Source organism: Drosophila tropicalis, unplaced genomic scaffold (assembly GCF_018151085.1).
Source record: "Drosophila tropicalis isolate 14030-0801.00 unplaced genomic scaffold, ASM1815108v1 contig_445, whole genome shotgun sequence".
In the NCBI taxonomy this organism is placed as follows: Eukaryota; Metazoa; Arthropoda; class Insecta; order Diptera; family Drosophilidae; genus Drosophila; species Drosophila tropicalis.
This window is the reverse complement of record NW_027172909.1, coordinates 184,334-206,615: the sequence shown is the minus strand read 5'-3', so window position 1 is coordinate 206,615 and position 22,282 is coordinate 184,334. Positions and strand designations below refer to the sequence as shown.

Below are 22,282 nucleotides of genomic sequence, written 5' to 3'. Positions count from 1 at the left end.
CATGACACTTATTGATGACAAAGTGCTAAACGTTTTAACTGCAACTAAATCCACTCAACGGTGTCCAATCTGTGTGGTGTCACTCCAACAAAAATATTAGAAATAAAAGATTTTTATTCAAACAGACTTGTGAGTATCCATGACGGGCCTTTCCACCATTTGGAGTCCACATGCCGCCAATTATGCCTTGGAATGGTGTCCAGAATTTCCGAAGTTCTGTTCCCAACAAATGTCTTGAGTCGAGAGGGTGCGTATGGTAGCCAATAGAGTACGATTGTGGAATCGCACCATGCAAAAACCGTGACCAGTTGATGACGAAGTGCCGCCTTTATCGAACGTATGAGTTGACTTAGGTGCAGTGCCGCGCAAAGCTCTAGGCGAGGCAGAGATTGCTGCTTTAGCGGAGCCACCCTAGATTTCGCAGCCATAATCGATGTAGAGATCGAGCCATCCTTGTTGATTACTCTGCTGTACACAACAGCAGCGTATGCCTTCGTAGATGCATCGGAGAATCCATGCAATTCAATGTTGTCGGTGTCGTTGACAACTAACCGGGGTAGGGTCGCCATTTGAGCCAGTTCCTTAGGGAGTTTGTCATCTCATCCCAAATCGAGAAGCCATAATTGTTGAAAGAGTATTTTGAACTGGATTGGTGCCAAAAGCCCAAGTCTATCAAAGATCCGGGAGACATCCGATAAAACTTGCCGTTTTGTACAATCGAAATTTCCTTTTAGACCAACACTATAAGACAATGTATCAAGACCAGGTTGCCAGTAAAGTCCAAGAACCTTCACTGGGGAAGATTGTGTAGAATAAGTTCCTTCTGATGGTTTCGAGGTGCGTTTGATACCCATTTCCCAAGCTCCAAATTAGCACAGGAAATAAGTTGAATAAGTTCCTTTTGATTTTGTATCAGTTCCTCCTCAATGTTTGACCCAGTGAGCACATCGTCGACATAAAAATCCTCTTGTAAGCTTTTTGTAGCATTCGGGAATTCCTGCTGATGATCAGTAGCCAGTTGCTCTAATACCCTAACAGCCAGGAATGGTGCACATGAGGTGCCATAAGTGACGGTGCATAGTTGATAGTGTTTGATTGAATCCGATGGTCTTTCTCTCCAGAAAATTCTCTGGAAGTCGCGGTGTTTGTTGTTCACCCAAATCTGCCGGAACATCTTGACTATGTCAGCTGAGAATACAAATTTATACATCCGAAAGCGCAAGCAGACAGCAAATAGATCGCGTTGAATGCTAGGCCCTGTAAAGAGATAATCGTTTAGTGATTTGCCTTTGGTGTCGCAAAATGATCCGTCGAAAACTACTCTCAGTTTCCGATCCAAAACCGGGTGATGTGGTATATAAAACCGTTGTCCATTATTGACTTCATCTGGTGGCAGTTCGCGCAAATGCCCCAAATCGAAGTATTCCCTCATAAAGTTGACATATTTAAATAACGTCAATTGGAGAGCTTGTTGTTCTGCCTTTCTAGTGTTGATGTGATTTTGCCAAGAACACGAGCCTGTACAGTTAAGTGATTGTTTAAATACTTTGACATGATCTGAAGCGTGCTGCTTGAATCAGCCTGAATCGAAAAGATTCCTGTGACCAAAATGGATGATGCCGACCGTGGCAATCCAAGTGCTTGTATGCATCGTTCTGATACATATGAAAGTTCCGACCCAGATCTAGTAAGATACGACATGTAATGTAGTCTCTATTTACCTTTTGAACATAAACCGTTGCAGTAGGCAATATGCTTCGATTTAAACCTTGTCCTGTTTTCAATTTCGCAGAGCTTTGTGAACAAACAGTTGATGGTGCACTCCCATTATGAGCCACTAGACTTGTTGTAGACAAATAGTGATGAGAAGCGCTTTACCTTGTTGCAAGTTTCTTAAAGCCATTGAGTTACCTGGATCCTGGACCAGAAAATGGTGCTTACCTTTACAATATGTGCATAAGAATGATGTTCTACAGTTTTTGACCATATGCCCTGATTTGAGGCAATTATAAGTGTGTGACTCCTTTTGTATGTGTGATTTGCGCCGGCCTTTTGCCTCCATACGCAATCTCCCGTTTGCTGAGCTCTAATTCCTCACAACGATCATCTAAGAACTTGAAAAATTCCTCCAGTGTGGGTGCCTCGTTGACAATGCTGCGCTCAATCCACCTGCACCGTGTATCAGCGTCAAGCTTTTCCAATGCCAGATATTGTATCCAGCAGTTCCGACTTGTTTGATTGATCGCATCCAGACCGCGAACAATCTCATTTGTACCATCTGATACCTTGCGTAAGATGCATACATCAATTTTGTTTGTCGTTGGTAGACCCATAAATTGTTCCAAAAACGGGTTTACAATATGGCGTGGCCTATTGTACCTCTCCTTTAAGCGTTCCCAAGCAGTGTTTATTTATTTATTTATTTAGTTATTTATTTATTTATTTACGTCAACTAACACAGCAGTCGACGAAAAAGCTTAAGCTAAAGACAGATAGTAATTAAATGAAGAAGGTAGCTTAGCTTTATACACAACTAAACATCCCCGGCCCGGTGGAGGTGTTTTATTTGCACAAGGTGCCAGCTATGCCCCGATTCACAGCCAATGTGGCCAGTGATGAGTTGCAGCCAATCCAAGTCCAGAATATTTTCATTGGTTTCGCTGTAGATGATTAAAAAGTATAGCGCGAAGAGAAGTGACAGAAAGATGAGGAGAGATAAGGTGAGAAAGGTTGTTAAAAGATTGGCAAAGAACACGAAGAGGTTCGTGAAGAGAGTAGTTAGTCAGACATCTACTAAGGTGAATAGAAAAAAAGTTTCTGGTCCGACGTGAGGGAACACAAAAATACAGCGTATCTAGTAAATTGGTAGAAATGACTTCGCCGTTGACTAGTTTATGGAGAAAGAGAATGCCAAAAACAAGCCTACGGTTATAAAGTGAAGGAAGATTAATAAGAAGAAGTCTGTCAGAATAAGAAGGTAGGCGAAGACCCGGGTCCCAATTTAGACCGCGTAGCGCAAACTTAAGGAATTGCTTCTGTACCGATTCAATACTACGCTGGTGAACATCATATTGCGGGTTCCACACTGGCGAGCAATATTCTAGAGTAGGGCGAACTAACGAAGTGTATAAAACCTTTGTTACATAGGGATCATCAAATTCTTTGGCCCAACGTTTAATGAAGCCGAGAAGGCTGCTTGCTCTGTTGACAATTGAAGAAATATGAACATTAAATGAAAGTTTAGGGTCAAACATAACGCCTAAGTCTTTGAATGATGGAATACAATCTAACAGAACAGACTTAATAGAGTAATGAGCTAGGAGCGGAGACAAACGACTGAAAGTCATAAAAGAACACTTAGAGGCAAGCCGTTGTTGTAAGCCGTGTCAGTTATCGCCAGGTGCCGCACCAAGTTGGCAGCATCACCGACAAGCAGTATTTTCAAGTGATGAAACTTTTGAGTATTGGTTAACTCCCTTTTGTTGTGTATCGTGCTCTCATAGTTATCCTGAAAAGCTGGCCACTCTGTGTAGAGTCCAGCGAACCGTTGTATTTGAAGTTGTTGTTTCCCGAAGTTGAACCCGAAGCAGCCACCTCATTCCGAGCGGGCATCGACAAGTTTGAGCTGCTCTGGTTTGTAGCTAACTGTTCAAAGGGGTGTTGTTGTTGATGCATCAAATGACCGATGTCGTCGTTATATACGTGCAGACTCATGGCGCCATTGCCGTCGACAATGGTGCTTGTTGCTGTACTAACCGTTGTTTTCCTAGAAGTAAAGAATATGCCTTCAAGTACTTCTCGTCGTAGGTCACGTGATCGACCTCTGGATCCACATAGCCGTCCACATCTTCCAGTAGGGCTATGGAATCCCCCATTCCATTAAATTCCTTCCACACGGACTGGAGTTGATCCATCCGAGTGGCTACCTTAGTAGTTGATGTAGTTTGGGTTCTTTCCGATCAATACAGAATTCTTGTGATGCTGGAATTGAGTCGGCTCCGTCGACCCACCAATGCCTTTAGTTCTTCCATTGCAAAGAACTATTCCAGAGTAATAACCCACCAAACTTTCCAATAGATCCAAAGAAATTCGAACCAAAAGCACCTTATTCGAACGAAAACCGATTCCCTTATTCGGCTCGAATGACCAAATATGATTTGGTCTAGCAGTGGACTGTACCATAAAATTAATTGGATAATTTCGCTTTGTGATTCCTTGCTACCGAATTTATATTCTATATACAAGCAAAAGTTCGCTACTGAAACACCTGGCGAACAGCTTTTAGATCACTCCATTTTTGTGACTTTTGTTATACCGATAAGAATTATAGACACTTTTAATCACATATGGAACTTATGGAACAATAGAACACCGCAGTCCATACGATTTTGCAGACCTCTGAAAATAGAAGTATGTAGTAAAAGAAACTACGACCCACATACTGATCTAGAAAAAAGGTTTAGATTCTCAAATTAATAATCTTAAACCTTTTGTTTACAAATTGAACGAATGTCGTGATATAACAGCTACCTATGAAATGCACATGACACTTATTGATGACAAAGTGCTAAACGTTTTAACTGCAACTAAATCCACTCAACGGTGTCCAATCTGTGTGGTGTCACTCCAACAAAAATATTAGAAATAAAAGATTTTTATTCAAACAGACTTGTGAGTATCCATGACGGGCCTTTCCACCATTTGGAGTCCACATGCCGCCAATTATGCCTTGGAATGGTGTCCAGAATTTCCGAAGTTCTGTTCCCAACAAATGTCTTGAGTCGAGAGGGTGCGTATGGTAGCCAATAGAGTACGATTGTGGAATCGCACCATGCAAAAACCGTGACCAGTTGATGACGAAGTGCCGCCTTTATCGAACGTATGAGTTGACTTAGGAGCAGTGCCGCGCAAAGCTCTAGGCGAGGCAGAGATTGCTGCTTTAGCGGAGCCACCCTAGATTTCGCAGCCATAATCGATGTAGAGATCGAGCCATCCTTGTTGATTACTCTGCTGTACACAACAGCAGCGTATGCCTTCGTAGATGCATCGGAGAATCCATGCAATTCAATGTTGTCGGTGTCGTTGACAACTAACCGGGGTAGGGTCGCCATTTGAGCCAGTTCCATCTCATCCCAAATCGAGAAGCCATAATTGTTGAAAGAGTATTTTGAACTGGATTGGTGCCAAAAGCCCAAGTCTATCAAAGATCCGGGAGACATCCGATAAAACTTGCCGTTTTGTACAATCGAAATTTCCTTTTAGACCAACACTATAAGACAATGTATCAAGACCAGGTTGCCAGTAAAGTCCAAGAACCTTCACTGGGGAAGATTGTGTAGAATAAGTTCCTTCTGATGGTTTCGAGGTGCGTTTGATACCCATTTCCCAAGCTCCAAATTAGCACAGGAAATAAGTTGAATAAGTTCCTTTTGATTTTGTATCAGTTCCTCCTCAATGTTTGACCCAGTGAGCACATCGTCGACATAAAAATCCTCTTGTAAGCTTTTTGTAGCATTCGGGAATTCCTGCTGATGATCAGTAGCCAGTTGCTCTAATACCCTAACAGCCAGGAATGGTGCACATGAGGTGCCATAAGTGACGGTGCATAGTTGATAGTGTTTGATTGAATCCGATGGTCTTTCTCTCCAGAAAATTCTCTGGAAGTCGCGGTGTTTGTTGTTCACCCAAATCTGCCGGAACATCTTGACTATGTCAGCTGAGAATACAAATTTATACATCCGAAAGCGCAAGCAGACAGCAAATAGATCGCGTTTAGTGATTTGCCTTTGGTGTCGCAAAATGATCCGTCGAAAACTACTCTCAGTTTCCGATCCAAAACCGGGTGATGTGGTATATAAAACCGTTGTCCATTATCGACTTCATCTGGTGGCAGTTCGCGCAAATGCCCCAAATCGAAGTATTCCCTCATAAAGTTGACATATTTAAATAACGTCAATTGGAGCGCTTGTTGTTCTGCCTTTCTAGTGTTGATGTGATTTTGCCAAGAACACGAGCCTGTACAGTTAAGTGATTGTTTAAATACTTTGACATGATCTGAAGCGTGCTGCTTGAATCAGCCTGAATCGAAAAGATTCCTGTGACCAAAATGGATGATGCCGACCGTGGCAATCCAAGTGCTTGTATGCATCGTTCTGATACATATGAAAGTTCCGACCCAGTATCTAGTAAGATACGACATGTAATGTAGTCTCTATTTACCTTTTGAACATAAACCGTTGCAGTAGGCAATATGCTTCGATTTAAACCTTGTCCTGTTTTCAATTTCGCAGAGCTTTGTGAACAAACAGTTGATGGTGCACTCCCATTATGAGCCACTAGACTTGTTGTAGACAAATAGTGATGAGAAGCGCTTTACCTTGTTGCAAGTTTCTTAAAGCCATTGAGTTACCTGGATCCTGGACCAGAAAATGGTGCTTACCTTTACAATATTTGCATAAGAATGATGTTCTACAGTTTTTGACCATATGCCCTGATTTGAGGCAATTATAAGTGTGTGACTCCTTTTGTATGTGTGATTTGCGCCTTTTGCCTCCATACGCAATCTCCCGTTTGCTGAGCTCTAATTCCTCACAACGATCATCTAAGAACTTGAAAAATTCCTCCAGTGTGGGTGCCTCGTTGACAATGCTGCGCTCAATCCACCTGCACCGTGTATCAGCGTCAAGCTTTTCCAATGCCAGATATTGTATCCAGCAGTTCCGACTTGTTTGATTGATCGCATCCAGACCGAGAACAATCTCATTTGTACCATCTGATACCTTGCGTAAGATGCATACATCAATTTTGTTTGTCGTTGGTAGACCCATAAATTATTCCAAAAACGGGTTGACAATATGGCGTGGCCTATTGTACCTCTCCTTTAAGCGTTCCCAGGCAGTGTTTATTTATTTATTTATTTAGTTATTTATTTATTTATTTACGTCAACTAACACAGCAGTCGACGAAAAAGCTTAAGCTAAAGACAGATAGTAATTAAATGAAGAAGGTAGCTTAGCTTTATACACAACTAAACATCCCCGGCCCGGTGGAGGTGTTTTATTTGCACAAGGTGCCAGCTATGCCCCGATTCACAGCCAATGTGGCCAGTGATGAGTTGCAGCCAATCCAAGTCCAGAATATTTTCATTGGTTTCGCTGTAGATGATTAAAAAGTATAGCGCGAAGAGAAGTGACAGAAAGATGAGGAGAGATAAGGTGAGAAAGGTTGTTAAAAGATTGGCAAAGAACACGAAGAGGTTCGTGAAGAGAGTAGTTAGTCAGACATCTACTAAGGTGAATAGGAAAAAAGTTTCTGGTCCGACGTGAGGGAACACAAAAAATACAGCGTATCTAGTAAATTGGTAGAAATGACTTCGCCGTTGACTAGTTTATGGAGAAAGAGAATGCCAAAAACAAGCCTACGGTTATAAAGTGAAGGAAGATTAATAAGAAGAAGTCTGTCAGAATAAGAAGGTAGGCGAAGACCCGGGTCCCAATTTAGACCGCGTAGCGCAAACTTAAGCAATTGCTTGTGTACCGATTCAATACTACGCTGGTGAACATCATATTGTGGGTTCCACACTGGCGAGCAATATTCTAGAGTAGGGCGAACTAACGAAGTGTATAAAACCTTTGTTACATAGGGATCATCAAATTCTTTGGCCCAACGTTTAATGAAGCCGAGAAGGCTGCTTGCTCTGTTGACAATTGAAGAAATATGAACATTAAATGAAAGTTTAGGGTCAAACATAACGCCTAAGTCTTTGAATGATGGAATACAATCTAACAGAACAGACTTAATAGAGTAATGAGCTAGGAGCGGAGACAAACGACTGAAAGTCATAAAAGAACACTTAGAGGCAAGCCGTTGTTGTAAGCCGTGTCAGTTATCGCCAGGTGCCGCACCAAGTTGGCAGCATCACCGACAAGCAGTATTTTCAAGTGATGAAACTTTTGAGTATTGGTTAACTCCCTTTTGTTGTGTATCGTGCTCTCATAGATATCCTGAAAAGCTGGCCACTCTGTGTAGAGTCCAGCGAACCGTTGTATTTGAAGTTGTTGTTTCCCGAAGTTGAACCCGAAGCAGCCACCTCATTGCGAGCGGGCATCGACAAGTTTGAGCTGCTCTGGTTTGTAGCTAACTGTTCAAAGGGGTGTTGTTGTTGATGCATCAAATGACCGATGTCGTCGTTATATACGTGCAGACTCATGGCGCCATTGCCGTCGACAATGGTGCTTGTTGCTGTACTAACCGTTGTTTTCCTAGAAGTAAAGAATATGCCTTCAAGTACTTCTCGTCGTAGGTCACGTGATCGACCTCTGGATCCACATAGCCGTCCACATCTTCCAGTAGGGCTATGGAATCCCCCATTCCATTAAATTCCTTCCACACGGACTGGAGTTGATCCATCCGAGTGGCTACCTTAGTAGTTGATGTAGTTTGGGTTCTTTCCGATCAATACAGAATTCTTGTGATGCTGGAATTGAGTCGGCTCCGTCGACCCACCAATGCCTTTAGTTCTTCCATTGCAAAGAACTATTCTAGAGTAATAACCCACCAAACTTTCCAATAGATCCAAAGAAATTCGAACCAAAAGCACCTTATTCGAACGAAAACCGATTCCCTTATTCGGCTCGAATGACCAAATATGATTTGGTCTAGCAGTGGACTGTACCATAAAATTAATTGGATAATTTCGCTTTGTGATTCCTTGCTACCGAATTTATATTCTATATACAAGCAAAAGTTCGCTACTGAAACACCTGGCGAACAGCTTTTAGATCACTCCATTTTTGTGACTTTTGTTATACCGATAAGAATTATAGACACTTTTAATCACATACGGAACTTATGGAACAATAGAACACCGCAGTCCATACGATTTTGCAGACCTCTGAAAATAGAAGTATGTAGTAAAAGAAACTACGGCCCACATACTGATTTAGAAAAAAGGTTTAGATTCTCAAATTAATAATCTTAAACCTTTTGTTTACAAATTGAACGAATGTCGTGATATAACAGCTACCTATGAAATGCACATGACACTTATTGATGACAAAGTGCTGCAACTAAATCCACTCAACGGTGTCCAATCTGTGTGGTGTCACTCCAACAAAAATATTAGAAATAAAAGATTTTTTTTGTGAGTATCCATGACGGCCTTTCCACCATTTGGAGTCCACATGCCGCCAATTATGCCTTGGAATGGTGTCCAGAATTTCCGAAGTTCTGTTCCCAACAAATGTCTTGAGTCGAGAGGGTGCGTATGGTAGCCAATAGAGTACGATTGTGGAATCGCACCATGCAAAAACCGTGACCAGTTGATGACGAAGTGCCGCCTTTATCGAACGTATGAGTTGACTTAGGAGCAGTGCCGCGCAAAGCTCTAGGCGAGGCAGAGATTGCTGCTTTAGCGGAGCCACCCTAGATTTCGCAGCCATAATCGATGTAGAGATCGAGCCATCCTTGTTGATTACTCTGCTGTACACAACAGCAGCGTATGCCTTCGTAGATGCATCGGAGAATCCATGCAATTCAATGTTGTCGGTGTCGTTGACAACTAACCGGGGTAGGGTCGCCATTTGAGCCAGTTCCTTAGGGAGTTTGTCATCTCATCCCAAATCGAGAAGCCATAATTGTTGAAAGAGTATTTTGAACTGGACCACAATTGGTGCCAAAAGCCCAAGTCTATCAAAGATCCGGGAGACATCCGATAAAACTTGCCGTTTTGTACAATCGAAATTTCCTTTTAGACCAACACTATAAGACAATGTATCAAGACCAGGTTGCCAGTAAAGTCCAAGAACCTTCACTGGGGAAGATTGTGTAGAATAAGTTCCTTCTGATGGTTTCGAGGTGCGTTTGATACCCATTTCCCAAGCTCCAAATTAGCACAGGAAATAAGTTGAATAAGTTCCTTTTGATTTTGTATCAGTTCCTCCTCAATGTTTGACCCAGTGAGCACATCGTCGACATAAAAATCCTCTTGTAAGCTTTTTGTAGCATTCGGGAATTCCTGCTGATGATCAGTAGCCAGTTGCTCTAATACCCTAACAGCCAGGAATGGTGCACATGAGGTGTCATAAGTGACGGTGCATAGTTGATAGTGTTTGATTGAATCCGATGGTCTTTCTCTCCAGAAAATTCTCTGGAAGTCGCGGTGTTTGTTGTTCACCCAAATCTGCCGGAACATCTTGACTATGTCAGCTGAGAATACAAATTTATACATCCGAAAGCGCAAGCAGACAGCAAATAGATCGCGTTGAATGCTAGGCCCTGTAAAGAGATAATCGTTTAGTGATTTGCCTATGGTGTCGCAAAATGATCCGTCGAAAACTACTCTCAGTTTCCGATCCAAAACCGGGTGATGTGGTAGATAAAACCGTTGTCCATTATTGACTTCATCTGGTGGCAGTTCGCGCAAATGCCCCAAATCGAAGTATTCCCTCATAAAGTTGACATATTTAAATAACGTCAATTGGAGCGCTTGTTGTTCTGCCTTTCTAGTGTTGATGTGATTTTGCCAAGAACACGAGCCTGTACAGTTAAGTGATTGTTTAAATACTTTGACATGATCTGAAGCGTGCTGCTTGAATCAGCCTGAACCGAAAAGATTCCTGTGACCAAAATGGATGATGCCGACCGTGGCAATCCAAGTGCTTGTATGCATCGTTCTGATACATATGAAAGTTCCGACCCAGTATCTAGTAAGATACGACATGTAATGTAGTCTCTATTTACCTTTTGAACATAAACCGTTGCAGTAGGCAATATGCTTCGATTTAAACCTTGTCCTGTTTTCAATTTCGCAGAGCTTTGTGAACAAACAGTTGATGGTGCATTCCCATTATGAGCCACTAGACTTGTTGTAGACAAATAGTGATGAGAAGCGTTTGGACTCCGCTGATTCTCCCTTTTACCTTGTTGCAAGTTTCTTAAAGCCATTGAGTTACCTGGATCCTGGACCAGAAAATGGTGCTTACCTTTACAATATTTGCATGAGAATGATGATCTACAGTTTTTGACCATATGCCCTGATTTCAGGCAATTATAAGTGTGTGACTCCTTTTGTATGTGTGATTTGCGCCGGCCTTTTGCCTCCATACGCAATCTCCCGTTTGTTGAGCTCTAATTCCTCACAACGATCATCTAAGAACTTGAAAAATTCCTCCAGTGTGGGCGCCTCGTTGCTCATGCTGCGCTAAATCCACCAACGATCATCTAAGAACTTGAAGAATTCCTCCAGTGTGGGCGCCTCGTTGCTCATGCTGCGCTTAATCCACCTGCACCATGTATCAGCGTCAAGCTTTTCCAATACCAGTCCCGTCCTGTTTGATTGATCGCATCCAGACCGCGAACAATCTCATTTGTACCATCTGACACCTTGCGTAAGATGGATACATCCATTTTGTTTGTCGTTGGTAGACCCATAAAGTGTTCCAAAAACGAGTTTACAATATGGCGTGGCCTATTGTACCTCTCCTTTAAGCGTTCCCAAGCAGTGTTGTAAGCCGTGTCAGTTATCGCCAGGTGCCGCACCAAGTTGGCAGCATCATCGACAAGCAGTGTTTTCAAGTGCTCAAACTTTTGATTGTTGGTTAACTCCCTTTTGTTGTGTATCGTGCTCTCATAGATATCCTGAAGCGCTGTCCACTCTGTGTAGAGTCCAGCGAACCGTTTTATTTGAAGTTGTTGTTTCCCGAAGTTGAACCCGAAGCAGCCACCTGATTGCGAGCGGGCATCGACAAGTTTGAACTGCTCTGGTTCAAAGGGTTTTTGTTGTTGTTACCAAATGAACGATGTCGTCGTTATTTGCGTGCAGACTCATGGCCCATTGCCGTCGACAATGGTGCTTGTTGCTGTACTAACCGTTGTTTTTCTAGAAGTAAAGAATATGCTTTCAAGTACTTCTCTTCGTAGGTCACGTGATCGACCTCTGGATCCACATAGCCGTCCACATCTTCCAGTAGGGCTATGGAATCCCCCATTCCATTAAATTCCTTCCACAAGGACTGGAGTTGATCCATCCGACCGGCTACCTTAGTAGTTGATGTAGTTTGGGTTCTTTCCGATCAATACAGAATTCTTGTGATGCTGGAATTGAGTCGGCTTCGTCGACCCACCAATGCCTTTAGTTCTTCCATTGCAAAGAACTATTCCAGAGTAATAACCCACCAAACTTTCCAATAGATCCAAAGAAATTCGAACCAAAAGCACCTTATTCGAACGAAAACCGATTCCCTTATTCGGCTCGAATGACCAAATATGATTTGGTCTAGCAGTGGACTGTACCATAAAATTAATTGGATAATTTCGCTTTGTGATTCCTTGCTACCGAATTTATATTCTATATACAAGCAAAAGTTCGCTACTGAAACACCTGGCGAACAGCTTTTAGATCACTCCATTTTTGTAACTTTTGTTATACCGATAAGAATTATAGACACTTTTAATGACATATGGAACTTATGGAACAATAGAACACCGCAGTCCATACGATTTTGCAGACCTCTGAAAATAGAAGTATGTAGTAAAAGAAACTACGGCCCACATACTGATCTAGAAAAAAGGTTTAGATTCTCAAATTAATAATCTTAAACCTTTTGTTTACAAATTGAACGAATGTCGTGATATAACAGCTACCTATGTTATAAGCCAAATTTGTTGAAAAAGTATTTTGAACTGGACCACAATTGGTGTCAAAAGCCCAAGTCTATCAAAGATCCGGGAGACATCCGATAAAACTTGCCGTTTTGTACAATCGAAATTTCCTTTTAGACCAACACTATAAGACAATGTATCAAGACCAGGTTGCCAGTAAAGTCCAAGAACCTTCACTGGGGAAGATTGTGTAGAATAAGTTCCTTCTGATGGTTTCGTGGTGCGTTTGATACCCATTTCCCAAGCTCCAAATTAGCACAGGAAATAAGTTGAATAAGTTCCTTTTGATTTTGTATCAGTTCCTCCTCAATGTTTGACCCAGTGAGCACATCGTCGACATAAAAATCCTCTTGTAAGCTTTTTGTAGCATTCGGGAATTCCTGCTGATGATCAGTAGCCAGTTGCTCTAATACCCTAACAGCCAGGAATGGTGCTCATGAAGTGCCATAATTGACGGTGCATAGTTGATAGTGTTTGATTGAATCCGATTGTCTTTCTCTCCAGAAAATTCTCTGGAAGTCGCGGTGTTTGTTGTTCACCCAAATCTGCCGGAACATCTTGACTATGTCAGCTGAGAATACAAATTTATACATCCGAAAGCGCAAGCAGACAGCAAATAGATCGCGTTGAATGCTAGGCCCTGTAAAGAGATAATCGTTTAGTGATTTGCCTTTGGTGTCGCAAAATGATCCTTCGAAAACTACTCTCAGTTTCCGATCCAAAACCGGGTGATGTGGTAGATAAAACCGTTGTCCATTATTGACTTCATCTGGTGGCAGTTCGCGCAAATGCCCCAAATCGAAGTATTCCCTCATAAAGTTGACATATTTAAATAACGTCAATTGGAGCGCTTGTTGTTCTGCCTTTCAAGTGTTGATGTGATTTTGCCAAGAACACGAGCCTGTACAGTTAAGTGATTGTTTAAATACTTTGACATGATCTGAAGCGTGCTGCTTGAATCAGCCTGAACCGAAAAGATTCCTGTGACCAAAATGGATGATGCCGACCGTGGCAATCCAAGTGCTTGTATGCATCGTTCTGATACATATGAAAGTTCCGACCCAGTATCTAGTAAGATACGACATGTAATGTAGTCTCTATTTACCTTTTGAACATAAACCGTTGCAGTAGGCAATATGTTTCGACTTAAACCTTGTCCTGTTTTCAATTTCGCAGAGCTTTGTGAACAAACAGTTGATGGTGCACTCCCATTATGAGCCACTAGACTTGTTGTAGACAAATAGTGATGAGAAGCGTTTGGACTCCGCTGATTCTCCCTTTTACCTTGTTGCAAGTTTCTTAAAGCCATTGAGTTACCTGGATCCTGGACCAGAAAATGGTGCTTACCTTTACAATATTTGCATGAGAATGATGATCTACAGTTTTTGACCATATGCCCTGATTTGAGACAATTATAAGTGTGTGACTCCTTTTGTATGTGTGATTTGCGCCGGCCTTTTGCCTCCATACGCAATCTCCGGTTTGCTGAGCTCTAATTCCTCACAACGATCATCTAAGAACTTGAAAAATTCCTCCAGTGTGGGTGCCTCGTTGACAATGCTGCGCTCAATCCACCTGCACCGTGTATCAGCGTCAAGCTTTTCCAATGCCAGATATTGTATCCAGCAGTTCCGACTTGTTTGATTGATTGCATCCAGACCGCTAACAATCTCATTTGTACCATCTGATACCTTGCGTAAGATGGATATATCCATTTTGTTTGTCGTTGGTAGACCCATAAATTGTTCCAAAAACGAGTTTACAATATGGCGTGGCCTATTGTACCTCTCCTTTAAGCGTTCCCAAGCAGTGTTGTAAGCCGCGTCAGTTATCGCCAGGTGCCGCACCAAGTTGGCAGCATCATCGACAAGCAGTGTTTTCAAGTGCTGAAACTTTTGAGTATTGGTTAACTCCCTTTTGTTGTGTATCGTGCTCTCATAGATATCCTGAAGCGCTGTCCACTCTGTGTAGAGTCCAGCGAACCGTTTTATTTGAAGTTGTTGTTTTCCGAAGTTGAACCCGAAGCAGTCACCTGATTGCGAGCGGGCATCGACAAGTTTGAACTGCTCTGGTTCAAAGGGTTGTTGTTGTTGTTGCAGCAAATGAACGATGTCGTCGTTATTTGCGTGCAGACTCATGGCGCCATTGCCGTCGACAATGGTGCTTGTTGCTGTACTAACCGTTGTTTTTCTAGAAGTAAAGAATATGCCTTCAAGTACTTCTCGTCGTAGGTCACGTGATCGACCTCTGGATCCACATAGCCGTCCACATCTTCCAGTAGGGCTATGGAATCCCCCATTCCATTAAATTCCTTCCACACGGACTGGAGTTGATCCATCCGACCGGCTACCTTAGTAGTTGATGTAGTTTGGGTTCTTTCCGATCAATCCAGAATTCTTGTGATGCTGGAATTGAGTCGGCTCCGTCGACCGATCAATGCCTCTAGTTCTTCCATTGCAAAGAACTATTCCAGAATAATAACCCACCAAACTTTCCAATAGATCCAAAGAAATTCGAACCAAAAGCACCTTATTCGAACGAAAACAATTCCCTTATTCGGCTCGAATGACCAAATACGATTTGGTCTAGCAGTGGACTATACCTTAAAATTAATTGGATAAATTCGCATTGTGATTCCTTGCTACCGAATTTATATTCTATATACAAGCAAGAGTTCGCAACTGAAACACCTGGCGAACAGCTTTTAGATCACTCCATTTTTGTAACTTTTGTTATACCGATAAGAATTATAGACACTTTTAATCACATATGGAACTTATGGAACAATAGAACACCGCAGTCCATATAATTTTGCAGACCTCTGAAAATAGGAACAGGCACAGGAAATAAGTTGAATAAGTTCCTTTTGATTTTGTATCAGTTGCTCCTCACTGTTTGACCCAGTGAGCACATCGTCGACATAAAAATCCTCTCGTAAGATTTTTGCAGCATTCTGGAATTCCTGCTGATGATCAGTAGCCAGTTGCCCTAATACCCTAACAGCCAGGAATGGTGCACATGAGGTGCATAGTTGATAGTGTTTGATTGAATCCGATGGTCTTTTTCTCTAGAAAATTTTCTGGAAAATGCGGTGTTTGTTGTTCACCCAAATCTGCCGGAACATCTTGACTATGTAAGATGAGAATACAAATTTATACATCCGAAAGCGCAAGCAGACAGCAAATAGATCGCGTTGAATGCTAGGCCCTGTAAGGAAAAAAAAATTATTCGTTATCCACAATCGTTTCCATTATCCCCGACGGAACTACCTTTCAGTATTGCTTCACCGGGGGGAAACTCCACCTATGTCGGGGTTCGAACTCGAGCACAACAGAATTGTAGTTTTAGTAGGTCTCCAAGGCCCTGTAAGGAGATAATCGTTTACTGATTTGCCTTTGGTGTCGCAAAATGATCCGTCGAAAACTACTCTCAGTTTCCAATCCAAAACCGGGTGATGTGGTAGATAAAACCATTGTCCATTATTGACTTCATCTGGTGGCAGTTCGCGCAAATGCCCCAAATCGAAGTATTCCCTCATAAAGTTGACACATTTAAATAAAGTCAATTGGAGCGCTTGTGGTAAATTCCGAGTCAGCGAATTGAAGAGCGCTAAAGACATCGAGTGCCGATGTGTCAATGTTCTGCCTTTCTAGTGTTGATGGGATTTTGCCAAGAACATGAACCTGTACAGTTAAGTGATTGTTTGAATACTTTGTCTTGATCTGAAGCGTGCTGGTTGAATCAGCCTGAACCGAAGAGATTCCTGTGACCAAAATTGATGATGCCGACCGTGGCAATCCAAGTTCCGACCCAGTATCTAGAAAGATACGACATGTAATGTAGTCTCTATTTACCTTTTGAACATAAACCGTTGCAATATGCTTCGATTCAAACCTTGTCCTGTATTCAATTTCACAGAGCTTTGTGCACTCCCATTATGAGCCACTAGACTTGTTGTAGACAAGTCGTGATGAGAAGCGTTTGGACTCCGCTGATTCTCCCTTTTACCTTGTTGTAAGTTTCTTAAAGCCATTGAGTTACCTGGATCATGGACCAGAGAATGGTGGTTACCTTTACAATATTTGCATGAGAATGATGATGGACAGTTTTTGACCATATGCCCTGATTTCAGGCAATTATAACATAAAGCCTTTTCCCTGATAAACATACGACGTTCTGCACATGTTAAATCCATGAATTGTTGACAGCCATACAACTTATGATCCGTCGCCTGACATTTGGTGCAGCTGCCAGCTTGAACTGCAACCATCGAGTGTGTGACCCTTTTTTGTATGTGTGATTTGCGCCGGCGTTTTGCCTTCATACGGAACCCGTTTGCTGAGCTCTAATTCCTCACAACGATCATCTAAGAACTTGAAAAATTCCTCCAGTGTGGGCGCCTCGTTGCTCATGCTGCGCTAAATCCACCAACGATCATCTAAGAACTTGAAGAATTCCTCCAGTGTCGGCGCCTCGTTGCTCATGCTGCGCTTAATCCACCTGCGCCATGTATCAGCGTCAAGCTTTTCCAATACCAGATATTGTATCCAGCAGTCTCGTCCTGTTTGATTGATCGCATCCAGACCGCGAACAATCTCATTTGTACCATCTGATACCTTGCGTAAGATGGATACATCCATTTTGTTTGTCGTTGGTAGACCCATAAAGTGTTCCAAAAACGAGTTTACAATATGGCGTGGCCTATTGTACCTCTCCTTTAAGCGTTCCCAAGCAGTGTTGTAAGCCGTGTCAGTTATCGCCAGGTGCCGCACCAAGTTGGCAGCATCATCGACAAGCAGTGTTTTCAAGTGCTCAAACTTTTGATTATTGGTTAACTCCCTTTTGTTGGGTATCGTGCTCTCATAGATATCCTGAAGCGCTGTCCACTCTGTGTAGAGTCCAGCGAACCGTTTTATTTGAAGTTGTTGTTTCCCGAAGTTGAACCCGAAGCAGCCACCTGATTGCGAGCGGGCATCGACAAGTTTGAACTGCTCTGGTTCAAAGGGTTTTTGTTGTTGTTACCAAATGAACGATGTCGTCGTTATTGGCGTGCAGACTCATGGCCAATTGCCGTCGACAATGGTGCTTGTTGCTGTACTAACCGTTGTTTTTCTAGAAGTAAAGAATATGCTTTCAAGTACTTCTCTTCGTAGGTCACGTGATCGACCTCTGGATCCACATAGCCGTCCACATCTTCCAGTAGGGCTATGGAATCCCCCATTCCATTAAATTCCTTCCACAAGGACTGGAGTTGATCCATCCGACCGGCTACCTTAGTAGTTGATGTAGTTTGGGTTCTTTCCGATCAATACAGAATTCTTGTGATGCTGGAATTGAGTCGGCTTCGGCGACCCACCAATGCCTTTAGTTCTTCCATTGCAAAGAACTATTCCAGAGTAATAACCCACCAAACTTTCCAATAGATCCAAGGAAATTCGAACCAAAAGCACCTTATTCGAACGAAAACCGATTCCCTTATTCGGCTCGAATGACCAAATATGATTTGGTCTAGCAGTGGACTGTACCATAAAATTAATTGGATAATTTCGCTTTGTGATTCCTTGCTACCGAATTTATATTCTATATACAAGCAAAAGTTCGCTACTGAAACACCTGGCGAACAGCTTTTAGATCACTCCATTTTTGTAACTTTTGTTATACCGATAAGAATTATAGACACTTTTAATCACATATGGAACTTATGGAACAATAGAACACCGCAGTCCATACGATTTTGCAGACCTCTGAAAATAGAAGTATGTAGTAAAAGAAACTACGGCCCACATACTGATCTAGAAAAAAGGTTTAGATTCTCAAATTAATAATCTTAAACCCTTTGTTTACAAATTGAACGAATGTCGTGATATAACAGCTACCTATGAAATGCACATGACACTTATTGATGACAAAGTGCTAAACGTTTTAACTGCAACTAAATCCACTCAAAGGTGTCCAATCTGTGTGGTTTCACTCCAACAAAAATATTAGATATAAAAGATTTTTATTCAAACAGACTTGTGAGTATCCATGACGGGCCTTTCCACCATTTGGAGTCCACATGCCGCCAATTATGCCTTGGAATGGTGTCCAGAATTTCCGAAGTTCTGTTCCCAACAAATGTCTTGAGTCGAGAGGGTGCGTATGATAGCCAATAGAGTACGATTGTGGAATCGCACCATGCAAAAACCGTGACCATTTGATGACGAAGTGCCGCCTTTATCGAGAGATTGCTGCTTTAGCGGAGCCACCCTAGATTTCGCAGCCATAATCGATGTAGAGATCGAGCCATCCTTGTTGATTACTCTGCTGTACACAACAGCAGCGTATGCCTTCGTAGATGCATCGGAGAATAAATGCAATTCAATGTTGTCGGTGTCGTTGACAACTAACCGGGGTATTTGAATGTGTTGTAGAATATCCAAATCTGCTCGCCATTTGAGCCAGTTCCTTAGGGAGTTTGTCATCTCATCCCAAATCGAGAAGCCAAATTTGTTGAAAAAGTATTTTGAATTAGACCACAATTGGTGCCAAAAGCCCAAGTCTATCAAAGATCCGGGAGACATCCGATAAAACTTGCCGTTTTGTACAATCGAAATTTCCTTTTAGACCAACACTATAAGACAATGTATCAAGACCAGGTTGCCAGTAAAGTCCAAGAACCTTCACTGGGGAAGATTGTGTAGAATAAGTTCCTTCTGATGGTTTCGAGGTGCGTTTGATACCCATTTCCCAAGCTCCAAATTAGCACAGGAAATAAGTTGAATAAGTTCCTTTTGATTTTGTATCAGTTCCTCCTCAATGTTTGACCCAGTGAGCACATCGTCGACATAAAAATCCTCTTGTAAGCTTTTTGTAGCATTCGGGAATTCCTGCTGATGATCAGTAGCCAGTTGCTCTAATACCCTAACAGCCAGGAATGGTGCACATGAGGTGCCATAAGTGACGGTGCATAGTTGATAGTGTTTGATTGAATCCGATGGTCTTTCTCTCCAGAAAATTCTCTGGAAGTCGCGGTGTTTGTTGTTCACCCAAATCTGCCGGAACATCTTGACTATGTCAGCTGAGAATACAAATTTATACATCCGAAAGCGCAAGCAGACAGCAAATAGATCGCGTTGAATGCTAGGCCCTGTAAAGAGATAATCGTTTAGTGATTTGCCTATGGTGTCGCAAAATGATCCGTCGAAAACTACTCTCAGTTTCCGATCCAAAACCGGGTGATGTGGTAGATAAAACCGTTGTCCATTATTGACTTCATCTGGTGGCAGTTCGCGCAAATGCCCCAAATCGAAGTATTCCCTCATAAAGTTGACATATTTAAATAACGTCAATTGGAGCGCTTGTTGTTCTGCCTTTCTAGTGTTGATGTGATTTTGCCAAGAACACGAGCCTGTACAGTTAAGTGATTGTTTAAATACTTTGACTTGATCTGAAGCGTGCTGCTTGAATCAGCCTGAACCGAAAAGATTCCTGTGACCAAAATGGATGATGCCGACCGTGGCAATCCAAGTGCTTGTATGCATCGTTCTGATACATATGAAAGTTCCGACCCAGTATCTAGTAAGATACGACATGTAATGTAGTCTCTATTTACCTTTTGAACATAAACCGTTGCAGTAGGCAATATGCTTCGATTTAAACCTTGTCCTGTTTTCAATTTCGCAGAGCTTTGTGAACAAACAGTTGATGGTGCATTCCCATTATGAGCCACTAGACTTGTTGTAGACAAATAGTGATGAGAAGCGTTTGGACTCCGCTGATTGTCCCTTTTACCTTGTTGCAAGTTTCTTAAAGCCATTGAGTTACCTGGATCCTGGACCAGAAAATGGTGCTTACCTTTACAATATTTGCATGAGAATGATGATCTACAGTTTTTGTCCATATGCCCTGATTTCAGGCAATTATAAGTGTGTGACTCCTTTTGTATGTGTGATTTGCGCCGGCCTTTTGCCTCCATACGCAATCTCCGGTTTGCTGAGCTCTAATTCCTCACAACGATCATCTAAGAACTTGAAAAATTCCTCCAGTGTGGGTGCCTCGTTGACAATGCTGCGCTCAATCCACCTGCACCGTGTATCAGCGTCAAGCTTTTCCAATGCCAGATATTGTATCCAGCAGTTCCGACTTGTTTGATTGATCGCATCCAGACCGCGAACAATCTCATTTGTACCATCTGATACCTTGCGTAAGATGGATATATCCATTTTGTTTGTCGTTGGTAGACCCATAAATTGTTCCAAAAACGAGTTTACAATATGGCGTGGCCTATTGTACCTCTCCTTTAAGCGTTCCCAAGCAGTGTTGTAAGCCGTGTCAGTTATCGCCAGGTGCCGCACCAAGTTGGCAGCATCATCGACAAGCAGTGTTTTCAAGTGCTGAAATTTTTGATTATTGGTTAACTCCCTTTTGTTGTGTATCGTGCTCTCATAGATATCCTGAAGCGCTGTCCACTCTGTGTAGAGTCCAGCGAACCGTTGTATTTGAAGTTGTTGTTTCCCGAAGTTGAACCCGAAGCAGCCACCTCATTGCGAGCGGGCATCGACAAGTTTGAGCTGCTCTGGTTTGTAGCTAACTGTTCAAAGGGGTGTTGTTGTTGATGCATCAAATGACCGATGTCGTCGTTATATACGTGCAGACTCTTGGCGCCATTGCCGTCGACAATGGTGCTTGTTGCTGTACTAACCGTTGTTTTCCTAGAAGTAAAGAATATGCCTTCAAGTACTTCTCTTCGTAGGCCACGTGATCGACCTCTGGATCCACATAGCCGTCCACATCTTCCAGTAGGGCTATGGAATCCCCCATTCCATTAAATTCCTTCCACACGGACTGGAGTTGATCCATCCGACCGGCTACCTTAGTAGTTGATGTAGTTTGGGTTCTTTCCGATCAATCTAGAATTCTTGTGATGCTGGCCTTGAGTCGGCTCCGTCGACCCACCAATGCCTTCAGTTCATTCATTGCAAAGAACTATTCCAGAGTAATAACCCACCAAACTTTCCAATAGATCCAAAGAAATTCGAACCAAAAGCACCTTATTCGAACGAAAACCGATTCCCTTATTCGGCTCGAATGACCAAATATGATTTGGTCTAGCAGTGGACTTTACCTTAAAATTAATTGGATAATTTCGCTTTGTGATTCTTTGCTACCGAATCAGTTGAATGCCAATTTATTACTGAACGAAAAGAGAAAAAGCGCCGACGCAGCAGCGCACAGATATGTGTGTGTGTACAATGCTTATATATGTGTCGATTCTTATAAATACATGTGACCTATCGATAAACGCAATCCGTTATTGAACAACAGCAATACGTGAACAATAGACTTATGAATAGAAGTCGCCACAGTAACATTTATCCAACCTATGGTGAAGTAATGGAATCTGAATTAGAATGCCGTCCTGTGGATATAAAAGTAACGGAAATGGCAGCCGAAGTATCATTACAAAACCTTTTGGATCACACTGCGTACAGAATAATTAAAATTCAAGCTGATGTTTTAAATCAGTTTCCAAACAGTTCTGAAACCAAACTAATATGCAGCTATTCTATATACAAGCAAAAGTTCGCTACTGAAACACCTGGCGAACAGCTTTTAGATCACTCCACTTTTGTAACTTTTG

General features: G+C 42.2%; 2 protein-coding genes across 2 annotated transcripts; both read right to left on the bottom strand.

The window, feature by feature from the left end:
• Positions 1-790: 790 nt before the first annotated feature.
• Positions 791-1,432, bottom strand: LOC137574382 (uncharacterized). The gene has a single exon (XM_068286676.1). It carries the CDS (start codon positions 1,430-1,432, stop codon positions 791-793), a length of 642 nt encoding a protein of 213 aa, XP_068142777.1.
• An 8,376-nt stretch (positions 1,433-9,808) lies between these two features.
• Positions 9,809-10,450, bottom strand: LOC137574381 (uncharacterized). Its single transcript, XM_068286675.1, has one exon. The coding sequence runs from the start codon at positions 10,448-10,450 to the stop codon at positions 9,809-9,811; it is 642 nt and encodes a 213-aa protein (XP_068142776.1).
• Positions 10,451-22,282: the final 11,832 nt, after the last annotated feature.